Source organism: Pithys albifrons, chromosome 10, assembly GCF_047495875.1.
Source record: "Pithys albifrons albifrons isolate INPA30051 chromosome 10, PitAlb_v1, whole genome shotgun sequence".
Lineage (NCBI taxonomy): Eukaryota > Metazoa > Chordata > Aves > Passeriformes > Thamnophilidae > Pithys > Pithys albifrons.
Window position 1 is genome coordinate 6257781 of NC_092467.1, and position 25091 is coordinate 6282871.

The 25091-nt window shown below is 48.6% G+C and overlaps 1 protein-coding gene across 9 annotated transcripts in view; it reads left to right on the forward strand.

The window, feature by feature from the left end:
* The window catches only part of RASAL2 (RAS protein activator like 2), a 179966-nt gene extending 161514 nt beyond the window's left edge, over positions 1 to 18452 (forward strand). For 5 of the 9 annotated variants that reach the window (XM_071564740.1, XM_071564734.1, XM_071564736.1 and 2 more), the window contains 6 exons: positions 1742 to 2603; positions 6653 to 6787; positions 8887 to 9089; positions 9509 to 9596; positions 11545 to 11575; positions 13433 to 18452. In XM_071564740.1, the coding sequence (XP_071420841.1) occupies positions 1742 to 2603; positions 6653 to 6787; positions 8887 to 9089; positions 9509 to 9596; positions 11545 to 11575; positions 13433 to 13563 (1450 nt within the window). In that variant the 3' untranslated portion in view covers positions 13564 to 18452. The remainder of the gene's footprint in view (positions 1 to 1741; positions 2604 to 6652; positions 6788 to 8886; positions 9090 to 9508; positions 9597 to 11544; positions 11576 to 13432) is intronic. The other 4 variants (XM_071564738.1, XM_071564739.1, XM_071564735.1 and 1 more) reach the window with 1 other exon arrangement.
* The last annotated feature ends 6639 nt before the right edge of the window (positions 18453 to 25091 follow it).

Sequence of the window (25091 nt, forward strand, 5' to 3'; positions counted from 1 at the left end):
CTCTCTGGGCAGCCCATTCCAATGCCTGAGCACTCTCTCTGCAAAGAATTTTTTTCTGCTCTCCAACTTCAATTTCCCCTGGCAGAGCTTGAGCCCATTGTGCCCCCTTGTCCTATTGCTGAGTGCCTGGGAGAAGAGACCAACCCCCACCTGGCCAGAACTTCCCTTCAGGCAGTTCCAGACAGTGCTGAGGTCATCTCTGAGCCTCCTCTTCTCCAGGCTAAACACCCCCAGCTCCCTCAGCCTCTCCCCACAGCACTTGTGCTCCAGTCCCTTCTCCAGCCTCGTTGCTCTTCTCTGGCCCCGCTCCAGCCCCTCAATCTCTTGCCTCAACTGAGGGGCCCAGAACTGAACACAACACTCAAGGTGTGGCCTCCCCAAGGCAGAGTCCAGGGGAAGGGTCACTGCCCTGGACCTGCTGGCCATGCTAGTTTGGATCCAGGCCAGGATCCCATTGGCCTTCTTGGCCACCTGGGCACACTGTTGGCTCATGTTGTTAAACCTGTGAGGAGTTGCAACGAGATGGTCTTCAAAGGCCCCTTTCAACCCACACCATTCTATGGTTCTGTGATTCTAAGAGTTGGGTGCTTCATCACCTGGACTGGCTGCCCAGCCCAGCTGTGGAACAGGGAGCTTGGGCCTTTCTCGGGGGAATGCACAGTCCCACTAAGGTGCGCACAAGGTGGCACTGGGGACCTGAAGCTTTGGACTTCCCCAGGACTCAACCACATCTCTGGGAGTCAGTGACTTGAGCTGCTCAAACCAATTTTAGGATTTACTGCCAGCTTGGGTGTGCAGATGCACAGTCAGCCACAGTGTTTCCTTCTGGCCATCAGGCTGCTTATTTACTGCTGATGGTTAAACAAAGCTGTAGGTGAAACTTCTTACTTATGGAACAGCAAAACTAGTCCCTGCTGTGTTTAGTGCAGCATTTCCTGCCCTGTAACAGCTGTTAATCCAGAGCTGTGACATGGCAGAACTTCAGAGCTTGGCTACTGCAGTCTGAGTAGTTTCTGTGCTGTCAGCTACAGGGGCCAGTTTTGTCACATGAAATTCTCTGTCCTCTGAGCTTACATCCAGATCTACAGGAGCCTCTTCACACAACTCCTGCTTAACTCTCAGACCTCCATAATATGTGGAGTTACAGAATCATTGAGGTTGGAAAAGCCCTCTAAGATTATCAAGTCCAGCTGTTAACCCAGAACTTCCAAGGCCACTGCTAACCCATGTCACCAAGTGCCACATCTACACACCTTTAAAGTCCCTCCCAGGAATGGTGACTCCACCACTGCCCTGGGCAGCTGTGCCAGAACTTGACAACCCTTTGGGTGAAGAATTTTTCCTAATACCCAATTTAAACTTTTCCTGGCACACCTTGAGGCTATTTTCACTTGTCCTACCACTTGCTGCATAATGCTGGCAAAGGGTTAAATGGGATCTGAAGTCTGCTGGAGACAGAAGTGGCCAAGGGGGGAGGATTTGATAGAAAGGGTTTGGATTTCACCTCTGAAAAAAAAAAAGAAAGATGAAGCACTTCTTGAATCACACACAATTCTCTGAGATAAATGGTAATTAAGGGAGAGCGTGTTCTGACTTGCACACAAAATGCTCATAAAAGGAAGTCTGGTTCCTTGAAGCTTTCGCTGGGGGGAGGTTAAATGAGGTAGAAAGACTTGTCTGGGACAGATCTCTTGGGGTCTTGGCTGCTCAAAAATTAACCAAATTCCTTTCCACTCCACAGTGACATAAATAGACTGAAGTCTCCAACCCAGGAAAATGTAGATGGACATTTTAGGGGCAAGACCTTACTGCTGGTTCAGCAGGCATCCACCCAGAGCATGTCATGCTCAGATAAGGATGAAAAGGTAAGTGTCTTGCCCAATGGACGTAGCATCTCCCTCATGGACCTCCAGGACCCTCACACGGCTCACGGTGACACTGGTTCCATGATGCACGACGTGCCTTTGCGCCTGGCCGGCAGCCAGCTCTCCGTCACCCAGGTGGCCACCATCAAACAGCTGTGGGACACTCAGAGCACCCCCCAGAGCGCTCCCCAGGTCCGGAGGCCTCTGCACCCGGCTTGGAACCAACAGGGCAGCCTCCGGCCTCTCTCATTCCAGAACCCGGTTTACCAGCTCAACAACCCCAGCCCGCCCATGGCCAAGGCCTCCGTGGACTCCAGTCCAGAGAACCTGAGCACTGCCAGCTCCCGCAGCCGGAGCAATAGCGAGGACTTCAAGCCCAGCGGGCGCAGCAACAGCAGCCTGGAGGACTCTGCCAAGCGCAGCTCGCAGAGCGAGGACTCGTCCCGGCGTGCCGGCGGCACCGACAAGCACGTGCCGATGGTGCTGCCACGGCAGAACAGCAGCAGCCAGGCACAGATCCGCAAGATGGACCAAACCGTGCTGGGCACCAGGGCCAAGACGCTGCACACGCTGACACACAGCCCTTCCCTGCGCAGCACGGGCAGCATGTCCGCGGCGTCGGGCGCCATGGGCACCGAGCCCATCCAGAACGGGAACCGCTCCCGGCATCAGTCCTCATCCTCCAGGGAGAGCCCCGTGCCCAAGGTGCGGGCGATTCAGCGGCAGCAGACGCAGCAGGTAAGGAAAGCCTGTCCCCAGGACCCTCTGCTTTGGTGTTCAGCCCATGCTCTGTGACATTCCACGCTTCCTGACCTGGGAGCTGAGCTGAATCAAGAGCAGCAACACTGCTGCCAGTGGCCAGTGGCAAGTGTAAGGACTAGTCATAGAATCATAGAATCAGTTGAGTTGGAAAAGACCTCCGAGATCATCAAGTCCAACCCTTGGTCCAACTCCAGTCCCTTTACCAGATCATGGGCCAATCTCAGTTGAAAAACCTCCAGGGATGGGGAATCCACCCCCTCTCTGGGCAGCCCATTCCAATGCCTGAGCACTCTCTCTGCAAAGAATTTTTTTCTGCTCTCCAACTTAACTTCCCCCTGGCAGAGCTTGAGCCCGTGCCCCCTTGTCCTGTTGCTGAGTGCCTAGTCGTGCTTGCCAGTCTCACAAGTTCAGCAAACCAGCTTCTCTTTTACACTGGGATGCCCTTGTACTACATTCAAAAAGAGCTGTTTTCCATTTACTAAGGTAGCAGCAAGCCTGCTGAAAGAAACAGAACTGGAAAATTTCCCTGAATTAAAAGAAAAAACCAAAAACAAAACAAAAACCCAGGAGCAGCTTTGTTCCAAATGGAAGTTCAGATTGGCACGTGAGACTGTGTTTGCCCTGTGGTGCTAATTTAAAAGCAGAGCTGCCTGAAAACAGGGAAATGAACAAAGATAAAACATCACAGAATAAACTGCTGCCAAAATAACAAATAAGCACGGTTGTCTAAAGCGTGGGGAAATCCATATTTCACCATGATGAAACAATCTCTTGCTGGTCCTCAAAAAAGTGCTGCTTTTTCTCTTTAATCAGACTGAACTATGAATAATGCAGATATTTTGTGGAAAGGAGTGTTTATATCTACCAGCTTCTAATGTGCTTTATCAGTTGCTCACAAGCACCTCTAAATCAAGGTTTTCCTGTCAGAAAACCAACATTTCTTTCTTTTTTTTTTAATATAATCCTGTTGCAATTTACTGTGTATTAAAATCTTTTCCTAAATTAGTTAAATTTTAAAGAGAAAGTATTTAAATGCTTGGCACTTCAGTGAAGGTGAAAAGCTTGCTGTGCAGGGCAGAGGTTTTGCAGGGGGAAGGCTTTGGGCTCTGAGGTGAATGTGGCAGAGCAACCTCTGCCCAAAGTTTTCCCAGTGTCCCTGTTGGCAGAGCGTTCTTGGCAAACTGCTGAATGCTGCAGTGAAAGGTGGGAAATCTGGATGGTGCCTGGGAACCCAGGAGCAATCAGGGCTTCAGAAGTACTTTGATACCTGAAATTCATTGAAGTACAAGACCAGAGATGCTGAATCACAAAGCAAAGCTTTAATATGCCAAGTTAGTAATACCCGAAAAAGCAATTGTGTATTATTTGAAGTGGGTGTGTTTGTGTCCTCCTGCAGAGTGTTTTATATCTGGGCACAGAGGTGTGGATAGGTGTTTATGGAATGCAACCAGGCCTTGTGTAGTGGTGGTAGGACATCTTTAGGCCATTAACAAGAATAAATTTGAAAGGGATGTGCATGCACTTATTTTCCCACTCTACTTTCTATACTAATTGTTTCCATTTGATTCATTAGAGTACTTGCTCCTGCTTTGCTGAGAGAAATCAGTTTGTTCTTTCCTTCCCCACACCCGTGAACAACATCTCAAAGTGTTGCCAAATCAAGTGGCCAACATTTTTTTTGAGGCAAATTCCATTGCATCCTTTTAATTGCAAATCTTGGTGTGGAATTCTGTTCTTATTTAAAAAAAGAGAATGAGAAAAGAGAAGTCGGGCATGTTCTTTCTGGGCATGTTCTTTCTAGGCATGTTTTGTGGGCGTTATAATTGTTAGACTCTGTTCTCTACAAGTCCTATTTGTTTCTGAATATAGAGCTGAGCCCTTTGTTTGCTGGGAGAGGTCACTTTTTGCCTTCCATTTCCATTTAGGAGGTAGGTGGGAACAGAAATGTCAGTGTGTTCCTTTGGAAGAGAGGGAAAGAAGGGAATTAATACATGGTCCTAGCAGGCTGACTCTTTTTTCCCCTTTATTAGAGTATAACTCATAACCCATTAGCATGTGAAGTGCTTGCCATATGCTTACCCTTTGTTGGCTTTCAGAGTTTGGCTGCTGGAAATAATCTGTCCTAAACTTGCAAGGTTGTTTGGCCAGGTTTTCTGATGCACAGCACACTGGAACACAGCTGGGGATAGACTACTTTATACTCACATTTCTGCTGTCTTAGTCCTCCATAGCTCCAGTAAATGCTCATCCATCGATGTTCCAGATTTCTCCAAATATTCCCTGAGCCAAAATATTTACCTCTGGGAAGAGCCTGTTGGTGGCAGAGCCACGCACAGTTCATGGTCTCCCTTGTTGTGGCTGCCTGACAGTAAATGCCATCCAAAAAAAACTGATTTAAGGAGCTTTGCATGGCTGCCACATTACACCTAAAAGGCTCTTGGCCTTTTTGCCTTCTAGGGCAAAGGCCTCTGCCTAAATCCAGGGATTTTTGCCTAATTCCTACATCTTTCCTTTGCCTTTACACCCATCTTTGCTGCAGCTTCTCCCACTGCTGGAGTGTCCATGACTGCTCAGGACAGCTGAGCCATGGCAGCAGGTGCAGCACTTGCCAGCCCTGGACAGGAATCATAGAATTGATTGGGTTGGAAAAGACCTCCAAGATCATCAAGTCCAACCCTTGGTCCAACTCCAGTCCCTTTACCAGATCATGGCACTCAGTGCCACGGCCAATCTCACTTGAAAAACCTCCAGGGATGGGGAATCCACCCCCTCTCTGGGCAGCCCATTCCAATGCCTGAGCACTCTCTCTGCAAAGAATTTTTTTCTGCTCTCCAACTTCAATTTCCCCTGGCAGAGCTTGAGCCCATTGTGCCCCCTTGTCCTATTGCTGAGTGCCTGGGAGAAGAGACCAACCCCCACCTGGACAGAACTTCCCTTCAGGCAGTTCCAGACAGTGCTGAGGTTACCTCTGAGCCTCCTCTTCTCCAGGCTAAACACCCCCAGCTCCCTCAGCCTCTCCCCACAGCACTTGTGCTCCAGTCCCTTCTCCAGCCTTGTTGCTTTTCTCTGGACACAACAGGAGGCTGGCACAATCCCTGACTCCTAAAGAAACTGTTCCTCCTACAGGGAGAGCCCCTGGCTGAAACTAGGATTTCAGAACCCCCAGCCAGGGAGCGTGTTGCTCCACACTGGGCCAGGCAGGGAGCTGAAGAGCTGCCCGAGCACAAAAAGAAGCTGCAGCTGGGGGGGAAGTTGATCTTTTCACATTTCTCAAAATCTTAAGACAGTGTTGCTCTTTCAGGGGTAATTATGCTAATTCCTGCGCTTATAAACTTGTCTTTGTCCATGAAAACTGCCTGGAATTTGCAGCAAGCCATGTTTTCCCCAGCCAGGCGGAGAGTTCCTTGTTTGTTTTCTTGGTTCCCTTTTCAGATTCCCGTAAAGAGTAGAGGGAGCCTCCAAAGAGGTTGGGCAATTCTCCCAGCCAGCACTGCTGGCCCTGGCTGGGCACAGGTGCTACAAAGGGCCATCCAAACCTGACAGGCACTGCTGGGACTGTGTCACACCTCTCTGCCACGTTAAAGCTGTCCCAGATCCAAGCTGTACAGTCCCATGCTCTGCTGTAGCCTGTCCCAGCCTGGCTGAGGAAGTTGCTCCCAAGTTCAGCTCCTCAGTAGTCCAGGGAAACCAACCTCCCCTACCTGTGAGCAAAGCTTTGTCACTCAGTTTCCTCTGTGGGAGACAGGGCAGGGTGAGAAAGGCTGCAAAGAGGAGAGGTGGATGTGAGCAGGATTGGGAAACAAGAACTTTTGCAAAGAGAAACTCACTTAGAGGGGAAGAAAAGCTTCTCAAGTGCATTGGTTTTAGAGGGATTCGGGTAGGTACTGCATGTCCAAAGTCAAGGAAAGATGGTGTATCCTGGCAGGAATCCTTTGAGACTGACAGATTCATGGGCATCTTTCTCCTCCAAATGCACTGACTCTTAGAGCTGGTTTTAAGAATGCTTACAGGTGTCTCTGCCCCAGGTGCAGTCGCCTGTGGACTCTGCCACGTTGTCACCAGTGGAGAGGACAGCGGCGTGGGTGTTCAACAATGGGCAGTATGAGGAGGCAAAGAAGGACACAGCACAAAGCCTGGATGATGTCAAGCACGCTGAGAAGGTAATTATATTCTGTGTGCAGCCTACTCAGGTGCCAGCGAGTCCTGTGCACCCACAGCCCAGCTCAGATGGGCTTTCAGGCCCTGCTGTCGCAGCGTCACGTGTTCACACACAGGTGGTACTGGCAGAACTCCTGCTGTACATGCTGCCACACATTCCTGCATCCAGCCTCCCATAGCACAGATTACAGGCTGCAGCATGTCAGATGGGAGCAGACTGACAGAGCTGAGCTTGTACATCACAGCCTGGTAGCTGGCACCTAGTGCATCATGAGTCACGCTGCTTGAGTGTATTACATCCTGCTCAAGTCATTAGTTTTTATTATTTTTTATTTATACACTACAGCTACAACATTCTGCCATTCTTCTATGCTTGCAAAACATTTTAGTGGTCATTAACTCTGTAAAAAAGTCAGGATTGTTAACCTGACTGACAATAGCTTAGGACATGCTTAGTGACTGTACAGGGCTCTGTAAATGCAACTCAGCCTTCATCAGTAGTTGCAGTAAAATTTTGTCTTGGGATTCCCCTGAGGCAAATGTCTGTCACTGAGGTAGTGCCATGTTTCTGGGCTGCATGGAAATCTTCATGATCCTTTTTTTAAAGCATATGTTTTTCCAGAAGTAGATCCCATTTTTCCAAGTACAGTTACATCCATATGCTGCTGTGGGGATGGAGTTGTATAAGAGGGTTTGGTGTTTTGAGAAGACAAGGAGTGAGAAGAAGAACATTCAATGGACAAAACAGTAGGAACATAAGATTGTTAAGAAAGGTGAATGAACCCAGTACAAAGGAATATGTTGAGATTCATGGCACTGTTGCAGACCTGACTGTCCACAGAGACAAAAAGCAGAAGAGCAGAAGCTCAGCCAAGTAACCTGGCAGGCTCTGCTCTGCAGTGACTGGTTTGCTCTGACTGTACCTGAGGTTTCATGCCCTGGTTAGGTCCTGAAGAGTGACTTATTTGGGTCCTGCATGGGTCTGGTTTGTAAGTTTGCCCAGAGGGATCCTACATGCTCCTTCTCTGTGGTTGCCCCATATTTGCTTGTCATTTCCTTTACTTCAATAAACTTTTCATTTAAAAAGCCCTCTGAAGAGCGGCTGAGCATTGTAAGAATCTGATCGCTTTTTTCCCTTTGCATCTGATTTATAGAATCATAGAATGAGTTGGGTTGGAAGAGACCTCTGAGATCATCAAGTCCCACCCTTAAACCAACCACAGTTTGATTACCAGATCATGGCACTCAGTGCCACGTCCAGTCTCACCTTAAAAACCTCCAGGGTCAGAGAATCCACCACCTTCCTGGGCAGGCCATTGCAATGCCTGACCACTCTCTCTGTAAAGAACTTCTTCCTGATATCCAACCTAAACCTCCCCTGGCAGAGCTTAAGCCCATGCCCCCTTGTCCTGCTGTTGGTTGCCTGAGAGAAGAGACCAACCCCCACCTGGCTACAACATCCTTTCAGGGAGTTGTAGAGAGTGCTGAGGTCTCCCTTGATCCTCCTCTTCTCCAGGCTAAACACCCCCAGCTCCCTCAGCCTCTCCCCACAGCACTTGTGCTCCAGTCCCTTCTCCAGCCTCGTTGCTCTTCTCTGGCCCCGCTCCAGCCCCTCAATCTCTTTCCTCAACTGAGGGGCCCAGAACTGAACACAACACTCAAGGTGTGGCCTCCCCAAGGCAGAGTCCAGGGGAAGGGTCACTGCCCTGGGGCTTGGCCATGCTATTTTTGATCCAGGCCAGGATTCCATTGGCCTTCTTGGCCACCTGGGCACATTACTGGCTCATGTTCAGCCTCCTGTCAATCCAAACTCCCAGGTCCCTCTGCCTGGCTGCTCTCCAGCCACTCTGTGCCCAACCTGGAGCGCTGCAGGGGGTTGGGGTGGCCAAAGGGCAGGACCTGCACTTGGCCTTGTTAAACCTCATCCCATTGGAATCAGCCCATCTCTCCAGCCTATCAAGGTCCCCCTGCAGAGCCCTCCTTTCTTCCAGCAGGTCAACACTCCCTCCCAACTTGGTGTCATCTGCAAACTTGCTAATGATGGACTCAATCCCCTCATCTAAATAACGTCACATCTTATAAACCTCCGTTCCCCCCGCAGTACGAGCAGGAGATCGCGAAGCTGAAGGAGCGCCTGCGCGTGTCCAGCCGCCGGCTGGAGGAGTACGAGCGGCGGCTCCTGGTGCAGGAGCAGCAGATGCAGAAGCTCCTGCTGGAGTACAAGTCCAGACTGGAAGACAGTGAGGAGAGACTGCGCAGGCAGCAGGAGGAGAAGGACAGCCAGATGAAGAGCATCATCAGCAGGTGAGGCTTCGGGAGGTTTGGGACTGGGTAGGACAAGCAGCACCCCTGTGCCGTGTGTTCTCCCCATCCCACCTTAGAGGTAAAGAAATGGAGATGCAGATGTGGAAACTTGCCTCATTGTCAGGAGAGTGAATTAGGAATTTTTAACCCTGGTTTCTGTTGTATAGGTGTATTCCTTTGTTTGGAATCTGTAGTTGAGATCAGTTTTTCAGAATGGTTGCATTTTTGGCAATGTCCATTCTGCGAATAACAAGGTTGGGCAATTGGGAGTCAGATGGAGAGATAAGCTTTCCTGAGAGCAGCAGAATTCCCTGGCAGAGCCAGAACAAGCAGAGAAGCCAAATCAACAAGCCACAGTACCTGAAACACTTGGGAATGGTATTAAACCATCCTAATTTGTCCCTCTCTTTGCTCATCAGACTCATGGCTGTTGAAGAGGAGCTGAAAAAGGATCATGCAGAGATGCAAGCTGTCATTGATGCAAAGCAGAAAATTATTGATGCACAGGTAGGTAAGGAGCTCGGGATATCCAAGAACCTCTGTGTAGAACCCCTTATTCTCCCTCTCTCTTGCCCCAGCATTGTTCCCTATTTCCCAAGCCGGGTTGGCCCATGGTGTCACTTTGCCTTCTGGGAGAGAATTGGGTTGTTTAATACACCCCTGTCTGACCTGGGCTTTGAGGCAGCCTGGCAACAAATCCCAGGACTCATCCCTTCTCCAAAACCTTTGCTACTTTGTGAGATCCCAAGGGAGTAAAGGAACAGCAGTGCATTGTGGAGACGATGTCCCAAGTGTGGGCCTGGGACCTCTCACCCCACCATAGTTCAGCTGCCATGTGCATGCATCTCAGCTGTGCCAGCCCCAAGCATGGCTTTGGACAGTGGAGTCCAGGAGAGAGAATGCTGCAATGGAGCATTGTCCTGGGAATGCCATCTGTGGCATTTCATCCCAGCAGCCCTGGGGAAATGCCCATTTTCCACAGCCCTGCAGTGCCTGCCCTGGTCACCCCAGGGCAGCTGTGGGGAAGGGGATCCAGCGGGCACTGCATGTGGGTGTATCCTATGGGGTCATTCCAGCTTTTCCTCTGTGTCTGTGCTGATCCCACAACAGACCCTGGGGCTGGTTTGTATCTGCCTGCCGTGTTACATTTGTGATATTTCCATTTGGAGGATCTTTTTCCTGCTTCTGGGCTCTTCAGTAGTTCCAGCTGGAAACTTTCCTTAATAATTTTTTCAGGAATAACCCAAGTTATTTCAGAAAGTTGCTTCCCTACACCAAGAGTGGTGGTGGGGGGAGCTTCTCTTGAACATGGTTAAAGATGGCACTGGGGTATTGGAAATGTTTGAACTCACATGGAACTGGAGGAAAATATAAAGCAGCAAAAAAGCTCTGTTTTAAAAAGCCTGGTAACACAGACTTAGATCAGATTTTTTTTTGAAAGATATGAACGTGCTGGGCAGTTTTTTTGGAGTCGGCATCTCTCTGTTCCACACATGGGATGGCAGCTCATCCAGACAGCAGGCTGAGTTCTGAAGGGACTGACATGTTTTTCATCTGCCTCCAGGAGGTGGAAGGGGCACTGAGCAAACACAAGAAGTGAGTTTTGGAGGGGAGGACTTGAGAGTTTGTGACTGAGTAAGAAACTTGCCCTTCCCTTTGTTAGCTGTCTGTGCCAGGAGGCTCCAGCCTCGGTGTTGGTTACGGACTAGCATGGACCAGTCTGATCCCAGTGTCACCAGCTGTCAGAGGGGCCACTGCTGACTTGTGAGGCCTTCAAACCCTCAGTGCTGGAAAGGTGCTTCTTGATCAGACTTCATCTGATGGTGCAGCATTTTATCACCTGCTGTGGAAACTGGTGAAAAAAACAGGAGCACAACAGCAGCATTAATGACTCCTCTTTTAACTTGACTCTTTTGTTTTGGACAAGCAAGGTGACCATCAAATCTTAACTGCTTCACTGTCAGACAGGGCATGGGGCAAGTGTAGTTGTTATTGCCCTCCCTCCGGTGCCTGAGCAGAGGAGGAAACTGGTGAAAGATTCAGAACAGACTTGCCAGAGAAGCCCAGGTGTTTGCTGGCTTCTGTAGCAATCCCTTGAAGCTGTGCTCGGAAGATTTTGTTTAGTCTGTGATTCCTTCAGTGGCTAGAAAAGGAAAGGTTTTATTAATGTGAGATTCATGGAGTGGAGCTGGAACACGGCTCATCACACCTGGCTGAAGAGTTAGAGGCTGCCAGGAGCAGCACTAACCCGGGATTTTGTGCTTAGTGGCACTGGCACAGGACACAAGCTGGTCCCCTGGCTCTGGGCAGTGCCCTTGGGTGGTTCCAGAGCCTGGCTCTGGGTCTCCAAGCAGGGGATAGGTCTGGCTAAACTGTCTCCTTGGAGCAGCGGAGCTGCAAAGAGTCCTGGCCCAGTTGCTATTGCAAGTGACGTCTCCGCTGTGTTAAATTACAGGTCATAAATGGGGATGAGATAATTCCAACAGGCAAGTAAACCCACTCAGTTCTCTAGCTGAGCAGTACCCAGTCCTGGCCCAGCGCACTGCCCTCCTACCCATTCCAGCTCCTCCCGCTCCCTGTGCCCAATCCCAGCGTGTCAGGGATGTGTCTGGGAGATCTAATTTTCCTTTCAGTGAGAAGATGCCTCTACTCACCAAGCTCACACTTTTCAGATTGATTTTCCAAGTGTAGATTTCCAGCTGTTTTGCAGACCAGCTCAGTGAGAGCTCAGCAGTGCCAGAAAACAACCAGCCTTTCATTCTGAGATCTTCACAAAGATTTTTCAGATGTTTGTGTCAGAAAAATTTTCAGAAAAATTTTCAGAAAGTAATTTTGATTTTAAATTACATATTCCAGGTGAAATTTAGTTGAAGTAGGAGCTTTGTCTTGCTGAGGAACACATTCCTGCTGAGGCACTTGTGTTCTGCAGGGTTCATTTCAGCATGGGAGGAAAGGCTGTAACTCTGTGTTCTCCCTGCTCCCATCAGTTGGATTGTGATGAGGGCTGGGGCAGGCCTTGTGCCTCCTCATCTGTTTATTTACACAGAGCTTGGTCTCTTCAGGGCTGTAACAGAAGCAGGACTTAAATTCTGCTTTGTTTTTGCACTTACCCCAGTGGGGGAGCCTGCTGAGAAAAGCAAACATTGCTGATTAGTGCTGTACCACACATTGATGTGCTGGGATCTGAATCCCAAGGGGCTGTGGTAGCACGTGGGTCTCCTGAGCACTGTGTCTGAACTATTCCTTGATGTTTATGCCTTCCAGGCATTCTTTTTCCCTCCACTTTGTTTCTCAATGGGCTGGACTGGGAAGAGTTCCTGCACACAGCTTGTTTCAGTCAAGTAAATTAGACATTTTCCCTCCTCAAAGAACAAGAGCCATTCAGTTGGTAGCATGGAGAGCACAGTTACTTCCCTGCTGTCTAGTGCCACTTTCTGTGGCTGTGTTAATATTATTATTACTTTTTTGGGAAAGATGAAAATTGTCATTTCTGATTATGCCGCCAGCTCTTTGGCTGGTCCCTCCAGTGCTGTATTCCACTGCACACACCCCCCTGTCAGCAGGCTGGGTCTGGGTTGTATAAACTTAGCACACATCCTTGAGCTGTCTGCTGAAAGTGGAGGCTGGCACCTTCTGTGCCAGGAGAATCTAACGGGGCACACGGATTGGTGGAGTCGGGGAGCCCCCTGAGCTGGAATGGGTGTAGGAGCAGCGTGTTCCGTGTTTGTTCTTTGTGTTCTGTCGATGGCATCTCCCCCCACCCACACTGCCCTGTCCCCCTCCCCTCCAGTAACCCCTGAGCGTTAGCTTGTGGCTGCTGCTTCTCTGTGTTGCTGTCGCACTGTCACCGCAGGCTGCCGTTACCCGCTTTTTTTTTTGTTATTATTTATTTATTTCAAGCATCCCATGAGTTTACTCTGAGCACACTCCATCCAAAACACAGAAATGATGGCCGGTAGGCACCACTTGTTTTCTCTGCCAGAGGAAACCCCCACCACTTTTATTTTCTGCTGCCTGTTTCTGTTTTTCCGACGTCCTTTTAAAAAACTATTTTTAAATTGGCTGTCGTCGTTATTAACACCAACACCTCCCCTGTGGCAAAGTCCTGCTGGCTGGGTGGAGCCTCCATGGCTGGATCAACCCACCGATGTCACCGGGACTCGCTGTCGCCTTCCATCGTGCCAAAAGTCCAGGAGGGCCGGAGCGGAGCCCGTGGCACCGCCGGAAAACAGAAAGAGGCAGACACAGCCCATGTCACCAGGGAATGCTGGCCCAGCCGGCCCTGCCTGGAGCCACCAGGCTGGTGCAGGAGCAGCTCTGACGGGGTGGGGTGTGTGTTGCAGGAGAAGCGGATCGTGTTCCTGGACTCTGCCAACACGCGGCTGATGAGCGCCCTGACGCAGGTGAAGGAGCGCTACACCATGCACGTCCGGAATGGCAACCCTCCCAAGCTTTCCATCACGGAGAATGGTGAATTCAAGAACAGCAGCTTCTGATCCACCCCGGTGCTGCCCACCAGCTCCATGGAAGAACACGATGGAGCAGACTCGAGGCCCCTCCCCGTCACTGATTGTTGTACATAGCTCTGTACATTGGAAATTGTATTGTTTAAAAACTGTACTGTTTGAAGATGGTTCTAAAATTATTCTAAAGCTGTTTTAAGATTGTATTTAAAGAAATTGTATTTAAAATCGTTTTAAGATAGTATTGTACATTTAATAAAGTATTGTACATTTTTCAGTTTAATAAAATGGCAAAACCAACTCTGAAGGGTGGGTTTTAATTCCCCACTCAGGGCCAGGAGAACCAGGCTCCTTCCAGATCACTGTGTAAATAGAGGGAGCTCTTGGGTCATGTACAGAAAATGCCAATGTAAAATACCAAAAGGAAGTGAATACTGTAGATTTTTTTAATTATTGCTATTTTTTTTATTATTGTTGTGTTTTTCTGTTGTTGAAAGCACTGCAGTCCTGGGAGGAGGAAGAGGGGAGTGTGTGTGTGTGTGCTGTGGGTGAGAGAGGTGAGCAGTGGTTACCTGAGGCAGCAGCTGGCTGGTGGAAGGACATGAGTGGAGTGAAACGAATTCCATCGGAAAACTCATTGCCTGGGTTTATTCCCCTCTTCCCCAGCGGGTCTTTAACTGAATGCAGACTTGACAGCAAACATTTTAGCAAGAAAACTGACTCTTGCTGTATCCTGTACCTACTTTCAATAGGACTCTGGATAAAATAGCCTTTCTGACTGTTTTGACAAGGTACAAAGTGGCAGCAGCAAACTGGTTTCCCTGGATTTGCACAGCCAGGCTTCCTGTCAGACAGAGGGAATCCACAGCATTTCCTGCTAGGATTCTTTCCTTTTTATGCCGGTTCTAATGCAGTTTTATATTTTCTGTTTGGAGAACTACAGACCTGTAAATACTTTTTTAACAGTTTCTAGCCAGTGCCCACAGTACACACTGTGCAGCAGCACCTGGAATAATTCCCTCTCTGCACTCCATCGGGAACAGCCAGGTTAGTGCTCTTGGGAAAGGGCTAATCAAAGGGTGCCCGCGCCCAGCACAGGAGATTCCATATGCAAAATTCCCTTTTTCTAGAGGATTTCTGTATTTTATTGCTTGGTCATTATTTCAGCCACTTATTTAGCCAGTCTAGTTCCAGTAAAAGGTGTGAAAAGACCTTCCATTTTCACTGAAATTTTCCTTTCTCTGGATACTTTAAAGAGATTTTTCTTTTGTTCTGTACTCAGCAGTTTTTCTTAAGGACTTTTGACTGAGCTTTTGCCTCCAATTCCTTTCAGCTGCATTTCATAGAAGGATTCTTACAGGCTGTATGTGAATGGAATAGCATTCCAAAGTGACCTTCTCCTGGGAGACAGTGACATTCACAACCTGTAACAGATGAACATTAAATGGCTTGGTATTGTCAATTCTCATGATTTCATCAAATGCCAGAATGTTTAATCTGAGAGGGCTTTTTAAAAGCCCCACACTCTGGAGTCAGGTAATAACCTGGAAGTGAAGATTTACATGCTCTGCTGTTAATTTCTAGCCCCCAAACTCGCAGTGAACAAACTTAGTGCGGCAGCAGTCGAAATTTGGAGTTACAGAAATGTGCTGATAACAGTGAGTGTGATTAACCATTCACACATATTGTGGAGAGCAGAAAAGTTGAATTGGAGACAAAAGCTTGAGAGGTGCCTGTGTGTGGGATGTGTCATGAAAAATGCAGGAGTTTCTACGCCGGTTTCTTGCACATGAATTATTGGCAATACTGAGACGCAAATTTGGTGTCTGCTGGCAGGTTTGCTTGTTTTTTGGAACTGAATTAACCTCAGCTGTGTGGTTAATGCAGGTGGTGGCTGCAGTGTGGAATTGCTGTGCTGATGGTTGTGTCAGGGTACTGGAGTTAACATGATCACCAGTGTGGTCCGTGACTGACTGTGCATCAGTGCAGGATGTGGGTCAGTCCTAGCAAGGCCTTCCAGAGCTCACTAGTTCTGCAGCCAGTTGGGGTTGGTGTTTCATGCTGAGTTCTTTAAGGTCAAAGCTATTCTGGCTGCTTGGCTGTGACTTGGTGCTGAATGCCGAGGAGCAGCCCTGGCTTGTTCGGGGTCAGCACTGGCCCACCTGGGGTCATGCTCTGCATTTGCTCAGCAGTGATTACTTTTCAATACTTCACAAACTGTCTTCCAGCTCTAGGTCCTTGCTGACCTCTGATATTTTCTTCCTCAAACTGTGCCTTTTAGTTCCTCCTTCCTTCTCCCTTCACATACCGTGGCTGTAGCAGAGTCTGTGTTGACCTGTCGTGTGAGTGGCTCTTTGACAGAAAACCTTTGCAACCCCCTTTTTGTTGAGTATTTCTGTGGGACCTGCATCTTCCCACAGCCATGTATGGAATTGCACAGCTGCAGCATGGGAAATGTGTTCCCAAAAGTAGGCTTTTGGGATGGGCATGGCATTGCTGGCTTGTTGCAGAGTGCAGACAGGGGGATGTGCTGCGACTGAGGAGAGAGCAGCCAATCTGCAGGGGCAGAATAAGGCAGAAGCAGATGTGTCGTTCTGGGAATGTTAGTCTGGCATTAACTGGGGAAATGCCTTTCACCAGAGCTCCCCAGTGCAGAGGTGGATGGCTGAGCCATGTGGTTTGATGCTTGAAGGCTCTGAGGTGCTTTGGTTTCTGCAGGGAAATGTAACGGGCAGCATTTCAGCCTGGATTTTTAGAGGGGAAATGATTCCTGCCCCAAGATCCATCTGTTTTGGTGGGGTCTTCAGTAGTGCATCATTCTCACTGTGTACCTTCACCTGTATCTTTCTCAAGCTTGTAGGAAAAAGTAGCAACTCTTTCAGAGTACTGACCCTGAGATGAGCTCAGTTGGTTAAAACTTGGTTGGTTGTAATAATGCCAAGGTCATGGGTTCAATCCCCTGTATGGGTCATTGACTTAAGAGCTGGACTCCTGTGGGTCCCTTCCAACTCAGAATAGTCTGGGATTCTGTGTGTGATTGTCCTCACAGCTCAGTGCTGGGCTGGTTGCTTCTCTCCTATTCCAGTTTCTCCCCTAAAGTGCAAAGTGTTCTCCTCCAGCTCCTGCTGCCGAGGAGACACTGCCTGCTAACCCCGGAGGGGTGAGTGTTGCAGACTCAGTGCTGCAAGGCTAGAACTGATCAGCTGCAGCACAAAACACTCTGCTCCTGGCGCCTGTCTCTCCTAGTTTGTTACCGAGCAGCTTTCCAGAGAAATTTTCAGCCGCCTCAAGCTGACAATATGTGAAAATGCCAGTTCCAATTTTGTCCAGACTGATAAAATCCAAGTGGCACTAAACCACGTGTCTGCTGGGGAGCAGGAGCCCTGCCTGGGCCTGATCACCTTTGGGTTTGGACTCGGAGCCAGTGGGTTCTGCAGCGGAGAGGGAGGAGATGGTGTGATGTGTGATGGGGAGCGTGGCAGGCGCTGGGTTTGGGTTCTCACTCTGAGCAAAGGCATCAGGCTGTGTCTGATGCTGTGCAAGGAACTGCTGCTCCCAGCTGGGAATAGAGCAAGGAGAGCAGGAAAAAGGGAATAGCACGTAGGAGGAAGGAATAGTCGTGTATTCCTCAGACTGCACAGGAAAGTCGCCCCATCCTGGCATTTCTGTCAGTGCTGGCCATGTTTGTACTTTTCCAGGAGGATTCTTCCCAAACCTCAAAGCCACTCCGGAGTCTGAGTGCTCAGGGAAACTGAGCAGCCTCTTGTGTGTGGTATCTGCAGAGTGTGTGAGAGGTGGCCAGAGTGACAGGAGACAGGCACTGGGAGGACAGAGGGAGCACATCCTGTAAATCCCTGTTCTTTGCATCTCTAGGAATTCAGACCTTTCTCTTTTTAAGGGAGATAGATTGCACATCCAGGAATTACCAGCTGTTTTTTCCCTGCTGTATCAGAAATGGGCAGCTATGCATAAAAGCACAGATTTTTACAGCTACACATTTTGCCACATTCCTCTCCAGTGGCATAACTCAGGCAGGGGATCTATGTGAGACTGGAAAGAGATGTATTTTCTACTTAGAGAATATGAGGTGTATCCACTAATCAATTCTTTATCCATCTTATAAACCCTCCAAGAAATGAGATTTTTTTTTATGTTCCATTGCTTTGGGTTGGCTTAGATTGTTTTTATTTCCCATGATATATTAATTTCATGTTTTAATGCTTGCTTAAACCCATCAGCCTTTGACTTGAAGTCCATCAATTTGACAGCCATGCCCGTGGAACGTGTCAGCAATACCTACCTGTGTGTATGAATTCTGTTTGTGTTCTGCAAAAATGTCTGTGTTGTTCCTGGAGAACAATTCCTGTCTGGGCTGAACCACGAAATGTATTTCCATCCATGATTGCCTTGGTCAGCCACAGGTATCCAGCTGAGTCTGCCAGAGGAAAAAGGGTTAAATTCAGGCCAATGTTTTTAGGTGTTTCCTTCTCCACAGTAAGTTAACTCCCAGGGGAGTGAGCATGTCCTTACAGATCATGCCTGCCAGGGATCCTGCCTGTAAAAATAGACTTTCTGTCTCAAGGGCCTTAATAAGAGTGTTACTACACAGAACTGTTTTACAGTGATAGCTCTAAATAATTTATTTTTTATTTCAACAAAGTACACCTTAAAAAGGAATAAACTTGTTTTTCAAGCTGTATTTTTATGCTCATAGCACTGGACCGACTGGTCTCTGAGATCCATTTCTGCATTTCTTTGCCTGGGTTTGTTCTAAAGAAGATTTATTTTTGTTCTGTGAATAATTTTTGAAGGTTCTTGTAATATGTACAGATATAGATACATTTGAGGACTTTTATTGATATTCCTACAAAGAATACAAATAAACTTTAACTTTAAACAGTTTGGACTCGGTAAACTTATGCTGATTTAAAATTCTGCTCTTCCTGCACTCAATTTGCTCTTAAAAGTGTGGAGGGTGATGGGGAAGAATTGCTGACAGTGTAATGTAAGGTTGGGACAGAGCAGCTCCCACCTGGAGCTGCCTGAGCAGTCCAAGGGCTCTGGGAGCAAGTGGAGCAGCAGGATTAATTCCCACCTCCTGCTGCTGTGGGTGTGTGAGGTGCTGGGATGTCCTGCACAGGTTCCACGGCTGCATCCTGAGTTCTGCCTCCCTGTGCCTGCGACCTCAGCGCTTCCCGAAGCTGGGAAGGATCTGGCGTTGTGGAGTGAGAGAGCGACAAGCTGTGGACAGACGGAGAATTGCTCTCTGCTTCTTCTAGCCATGGGGGTTTTTTGAGTAAGTGTCGAAAAGAGAGTTCCCTTGAATTAATTAACGTGTTTATTTCCCTCACGCCAACCCAGTGAATGTGACCAGCCCTGTTTTCCTGTTCGGTCCGTTCCCAGATTACAGGTTCTCACCCAGCAGCCCAAAGCTGCAGGGTTGGTTGTAATAATGCCAAGGTCATGGGTTCAATCCCCTGTGTAGGCCATTGACTTAAGAGTTGGACTCGATGATCCCTGTGGGTCCCTTCCAACTCAGAATAGTCTGTGAAATAAAATATACTTAGTGCCTGAAAAGACTTGCAGAGGGATGTTATTTACAGGTTCACATAAAACTCTGGATTCTAAGCAATTTACATTTATTATTCATACATTTATTATTGTTGTTATTATTCATACATTTATTATTCATAGTTCATGTGTTAAGTTTTGTATATAATGAGTGGGAAAACCTTTCACAGTGAACTTATGAGTGTAAAATCTGTACTCAGGGGCATGTTTGGTGAAAAGTCTCTCTATTTTCCTTTCACACCATTATTCTTTTCTCCATAGCTTTGGAGCCTGCAGGGAATGCACGAGGCAAACGTGTGGAGCCTCCCTTGGCCCTGCACTGTGTGCTCTGCTCCAGCCCCTGCACAAATGCCAGTGAGGATGGCACTGGGATAATACAGTTAAAACTGAGGGAAGTCTGGGATTTTCTGTCCCAGCTCAGGTGTTTTATCCTGCAGAGTGCATTGAAATTCCCTTTACTCCACTGTATAAAACTGAATTTGCAAACTCTTCTCCCATTTCCACCCATTCTGGACAGAGCACACAGGGCACTAGTGGGATCCTGTCCTTGTCACTCTTGCAGTTCACTTTGGAAATTCCTTGGGAGAAGCTCCCCTCCAAGAGTCCTCCTGCCCAAAGGATGCAAGTGTCAAACTTTGAATGACTTCTGGGTTGCAAAAATTTGTGCTGCTGCTTATATTCGTTAGCAGATGGAATAGCAATTTGCTTATGCTGAGATATGAGTGTCATGAGAAGGGAGCCCTTGGTCTTGCTAGGACCCATCTCACATTGCTGCCCCTCACCTTTCTCCTGGTCCCACAGATTAAATATCCTCATGTCTCCAGAAGATGTATTAAATTCCTGCTTTTTGCTGTGAGAGGTAGATCAGATATCCTGGTTGTAGGCATGAAACGTGGCTATCTGTCAGCTCTGCCTGCAGCCAGTATGGATACCTTGTCCTGCCTCAGCTCCATCCTGCTGATGCGACTGGAAACACGAGTTCTGTGGGCCTGACCCCACTTTTCAGTAGAAGACCAGCCTTGGCTGAAAGGAAATTATTACCAATATTGCAGACTCCATGGTGGCTGCCAGGGCAGGGCATTCAGGGTGGATGTTCCCAACACCCTCCAAGCTTTTCCAGCTTTCACCCTACAGTGTGACCCAAAGGGCTGTTGTATTAGAACCAGGGAGAGAAGGACCATGAGGGACAAATCCCCCGTGCTGGCCCCAGGAGGGAAGGACGATACAGTGGTGACAGAATCTAATGCAGAGAGAAATGTGATCTGCACAGAGATGGGGACATTTCCCATCCCCTTTTCTGCACTGTCCAGGCTTCTCTTGGCAGCAGGATGCAGATGGTGGGAGCAGTTCCTGCTCTGCTTGGCAAGGAGCAGCAAGTCCTGCATGCAGTGAGGGAGAAGGAGTTACAGCTGAGCTGCAGAATGCAGTTGGTTATTCACCCCTTTCCCTTTGCTCCTCTCATGTGAGTCAGACAACATGACCCCACCTCAAACTCAATTTATGGATTATTCCTGACAGAGGGGCTGTTCTGCTGTTTTCCTCTGCTCTGCTTAGAGGGCAAGGCTTGCCCTGTCCTGGCAGGGCCCTGGGCTGTGACTCCCTGCACGTTCCACAACTGTGCAGAACATCCTTCTGCAAAGCCAGCAGCTCTCCATGAGGATGAGTTATCCTCACCAGGGATACTAACTGGGAATGGCTTTCTGAGGGCCTTGGAAAGGTGCTAGGTGGATTTCAGTTCTTACCAGTCAGAGAATTTGTTTTGGCCTCCAGATGCCTCAAATGTATGTCCTTTTTCCCTGGACCTCAGGTGTGGATCTGTAGCCGGTGTTTCACTGTTCAAAGCTTTGCTCTCCAGTAATACCTCTGTGTGCATTAGTTCCCTCAGCACTTTCAAAGGACTCTTTCCAGGACTCAGGAGTTCCCTGGTGGGAAGGCAGTGAACAAGGAGGGCTGGCTTCCCTTTTCCTCAGTACCAGAAGGCACTACAAAATTTTGGTTTATATTGTTGGATGGTTTTTAGGATCAGAAACAACTGAAGAACTTGGACCTGTGGTTGACTCATAACTGGGATTAAGTGGAGCACCACCTTTCAGATTTTTCTCCATCACTGGGAAACTGGGAGCTGCCTGTCATGCCAGGATCTGTGCTCTGCTGGGGAGCATTTAGCAAGTCATTGCTACAGCAAGCAATAAGGCTAAAAAATCAGATAAAATACTTAGCATCTCCTCTGGGGTTGACAGAAGGGCAGAGAGATTGCTGCTCCCTCAGTTACATATTTTTTGTCATGAGTTTTGGTTTTTGTTTGTTTGTTGTTGTTTTTTTCTTGAAAGAAATACTCTCCCTGTGGGCAGATTCCAGACTGTGGCTTTGGCAAAACAGGGAGCTTAAAACGGAAAGTCCATCTGCCCCAACTGCTGACTTGACAACTGTGCTGATGGAAGGAGCTGTGTGCCCAAAGGGAAGGATGGGAAGGCCCAAGGAGGCCATGTCCTCAGTGCTGCTCACAGGTCCCCACTGCCTGCTCAGTGATGCTCTGTTCATCTCTGCCTCTCTGCTGGTGGGCTTACAGCAGCTGGGGAGTCTTCCTGAGGGACCAGACAGGTGATGACTTATCACAGTCTTATCACAGACTGAGTTGGAAGGGACCCACGAGGATCATCAAGTCCACCTCTTAAGTCAATGGCCCACACAGGGGATTGAACCCCTGACCTTGGCATTATTAAAACCAAGTTTTAACCAACTGAGCTAATCTCAGGGTCACCACTGTCCTCTGGAGAGTTAGCATCATATCCCTGGTTACTGCTCCCACCTGGATGCAGAGCATTTCCTGTCCCAGTCAGGGGCAGAGGCTTAGTGATCCCAGAGACCAGAAATCCTGAGTAAAAAGAACCATAGAATCACAGAATCAGAGAATTGATTGGTGGTCTCAGACAGGACTGCAGTTAGCAGGGATGGGCTAAGGCTTTCAGGAAAGACGAGCATTTTACTGACAGCAATTCCAAGCAGATTGAATTGCAAATGTTACCCTCGAACCAGTTTGCTGATAAGGCTTGTAGCTCTCCCAGCACCTGCACAAGTGTATTTGCCCAAGATACTCCACATACTTGTTTTTTATGCCGATAAGGGAGCAGTGGTTAAAGAAACACTTGTAGCAATGAGTGTGTTCGTGTCATGCATGCACAGGATCTATTTATCAAATCCATTCCAGACTCACTCTAGTAGAGGCCCCTCAGATAGCTGTGACCCTTAGAAGCCAAAAAATGCAGCAGGAATGTGAGAAATGAGGAAAAACTGGGCACCAGCATGGTATGTACTCACCCACCACTCATACAGGTATTGTAGAGACTAAAACGAAATTAAAAACTTGAAAATTCCCTGCAGAGCCCTGACAATGGAAATGCCAATCCCCACATGGAGGAACTACAGGTAGGTTGAAATAATAACAGCAGACTCCTGACTCACCACATTTTCTCCTTTCCCAAAGGGAAGGCAGCCAGCTTGTCACTAACTGGGCTGGGGCCAATTGTAAGTTAAGCAGATTCCATGCTGTTGGGCTCCCCCCCACATTCTCTATCAGCTGATACAAGACCTTTCCGACAAGCCCACCAGGAGGGGCTCTTTATGATGACACACCTTGGATCCAAGTCAACTGCAAATGCTGTACTGGAAGGTATGAAACTGTCACTGGCAAGACAAAAGTTTCAAACTGTTTAATTGCACCCTGCTTTGTGTCTGTGGGGTCAGCAGCCAAAGTACCAGCTTGTGGTGCCCTGAACACTGAGGGACAATAAAACCCCTTTTACCTTATGCCAAGTAGTGCAGTGGATATATCCAGTGCGAAAGCTCCTTTCACTGTTTAGGGTTAGGAAAAAGCCATTTATTTACCCAATCTGGAAGGGTGTGTATTGTTGGGGAGCATGGACATCACACACATACCCAGTGAGAGAGAATAAATCTGTGCCAGCATAGTCCTGCACCTGGGGAAACTGCAGGGAAAGGGGTGAATCCAGGAGAGCTGCTCAGAGACAAACCACCAGGGAAATGCCTGACCAAGTCTAAGTCTCCAGAACCAGCCAAATATTTGGATCGTAAAGGCAGTTAAATCCATCTTAAATGAGATGTTTGGGTATCCTTGACTCAAGGCCAAGCTCCCTCCCAAGGGGCCAAATGTGCCAAAGCAGCTCACTGCTGACCCACAGCATTGCACCATCCCTGCCCTGGGCTGAGGGTAGAGCAGCAGCTGTGCTGCCCACCAGAGCTGGGGGACACAACACAGACAGGGCTGGGATGCTGCCACCCAGCTCCTCTGAGCAGAGCCTGCAACCTCCATCCAGGGGCCCAGCAGTGGCTGCTGAGGTGGTTTTAGTAGTCCTGAATGGGACTTGAAAAGCCACCGTCAGGACTATTAACAGTACATCCAATGGGATGAAGTTCAACAAGGCCAAGTGCAGGCCCTGCCCTTTGGCCACACCAACCCCCTGCAGTGCTCCAGGCTGGGCACAGAATGGCTGGAGAGCAGCCAAGCAGAAAGGGACCTGGGGGGACTGAGGGACAGGAAGTTCAACAGGAGCCAACACTGTGCCCAGGTGGCCAAGAAGGCCAATGGGATCCTGGCCTGGATCCAAAGTAGCGTGGCCAGCAGGCCCAGGGCAGTGACCCTATCCCTGGACTCTGCCTTGGGGAGGCCACACCTTGAGTGTTGTGTTCAGTTCTGGGCCCCTCAGTTGAGGCAAGAGATTGAGGGGCTGGAGCGGGGCCAGAGAAGAGCAACGAGGCTGGAGAAGGGACTGGAGCACAAGTGCTGTGGGGAGAGGCTGAGGGAGCTGGGGGTGTTCAGCCTGGAGAAGAGGAGGCTCAGAGGTGACCTCAGCACTGTCTGGAACTGCCTGAAGGGAAGTTCTGTCCAGGTGGGGGTTGGTCTCTTCTCCCAGGCACTCAGCAATAGGACAAGGGGGCACAATGGCTCAAGTTCTGCCAGGGGAAATTGAAGTTGGAGAGCAGAAAAAACTTCTTTGCAGAGAGAGTGCTCAGGCATTGGAATGGGCTGCCCAGAGAGGGGGTGGATTCCCCATCCCTGGAGGTTTTTCAACTGAGCTTGGCCGTGGCACTGAGTGCCATGATCTGGTAAAGGGACTGGAGTTGGACCAAGGGTTGGACTTGAGGATCTCGGAGGTCTTTTCCAGCCCAATCCATTCTATGATTCTGTGATCCTGGCGGTGGCAGAAACTGAGTCCAGGAGGCAATAAGTGGTAGAAGCCAGGCCCTTATTCCCTGGAACACCCCTCAAAACTCATCCCAGGCAGAAAAAGGCTGGAAGACCAAGAAGAACTCTGGTGGAAGTTGCTGCAGTTCAGAACTTGCTGTGTCCCATTTCTCCTGTGCCTGCCAACACTGGGATCTTCCACTCCAGTTGCTTCTGCAGATCACACCCCAAACAGACCTGGCCCCCTTCCATGCCACTCTTATTTGCATTCCCTGAAATGAAAGCTTTAACAATTTTTATATTTGCATACACCTTTTGGATGCTTTTGAGCTGATGGAGTAATTTTAAAGGTCAGGCTGAGTGGTGAAGTGCAGGGAATGTGAATTGATTTGTATTTGAAGCAGAAGAAATCACTCTGGGCTGAGTATTGTCCTGGTACACATCTAAGTGCACCAGCATCGTGAAGGGCTTCACACTGAATGCTGCAGTGGTCCAGAAATTTAAAAAAAAAAAAAAAAAAGCTGTTTTTCAGCTAATTTTCAGTCCTGTCTTCCCTCTCCCATGTTGTAATTTCAGAAGAAACAGCACAGTCTCAGTCACTGTATTCTTCAGATACCAGGTAATGCAGGCAGGAGATTGGGATCATATAACCACATAAGAGTTTGGGTGCTTCTCTTCCTTAACTCTTGGGCCTGCAAAATAGGGCTGGAAATCTTGTAAAGACTGAAATATCTTCTTTTATCTCTGATCTCAAACTAGAGTGTA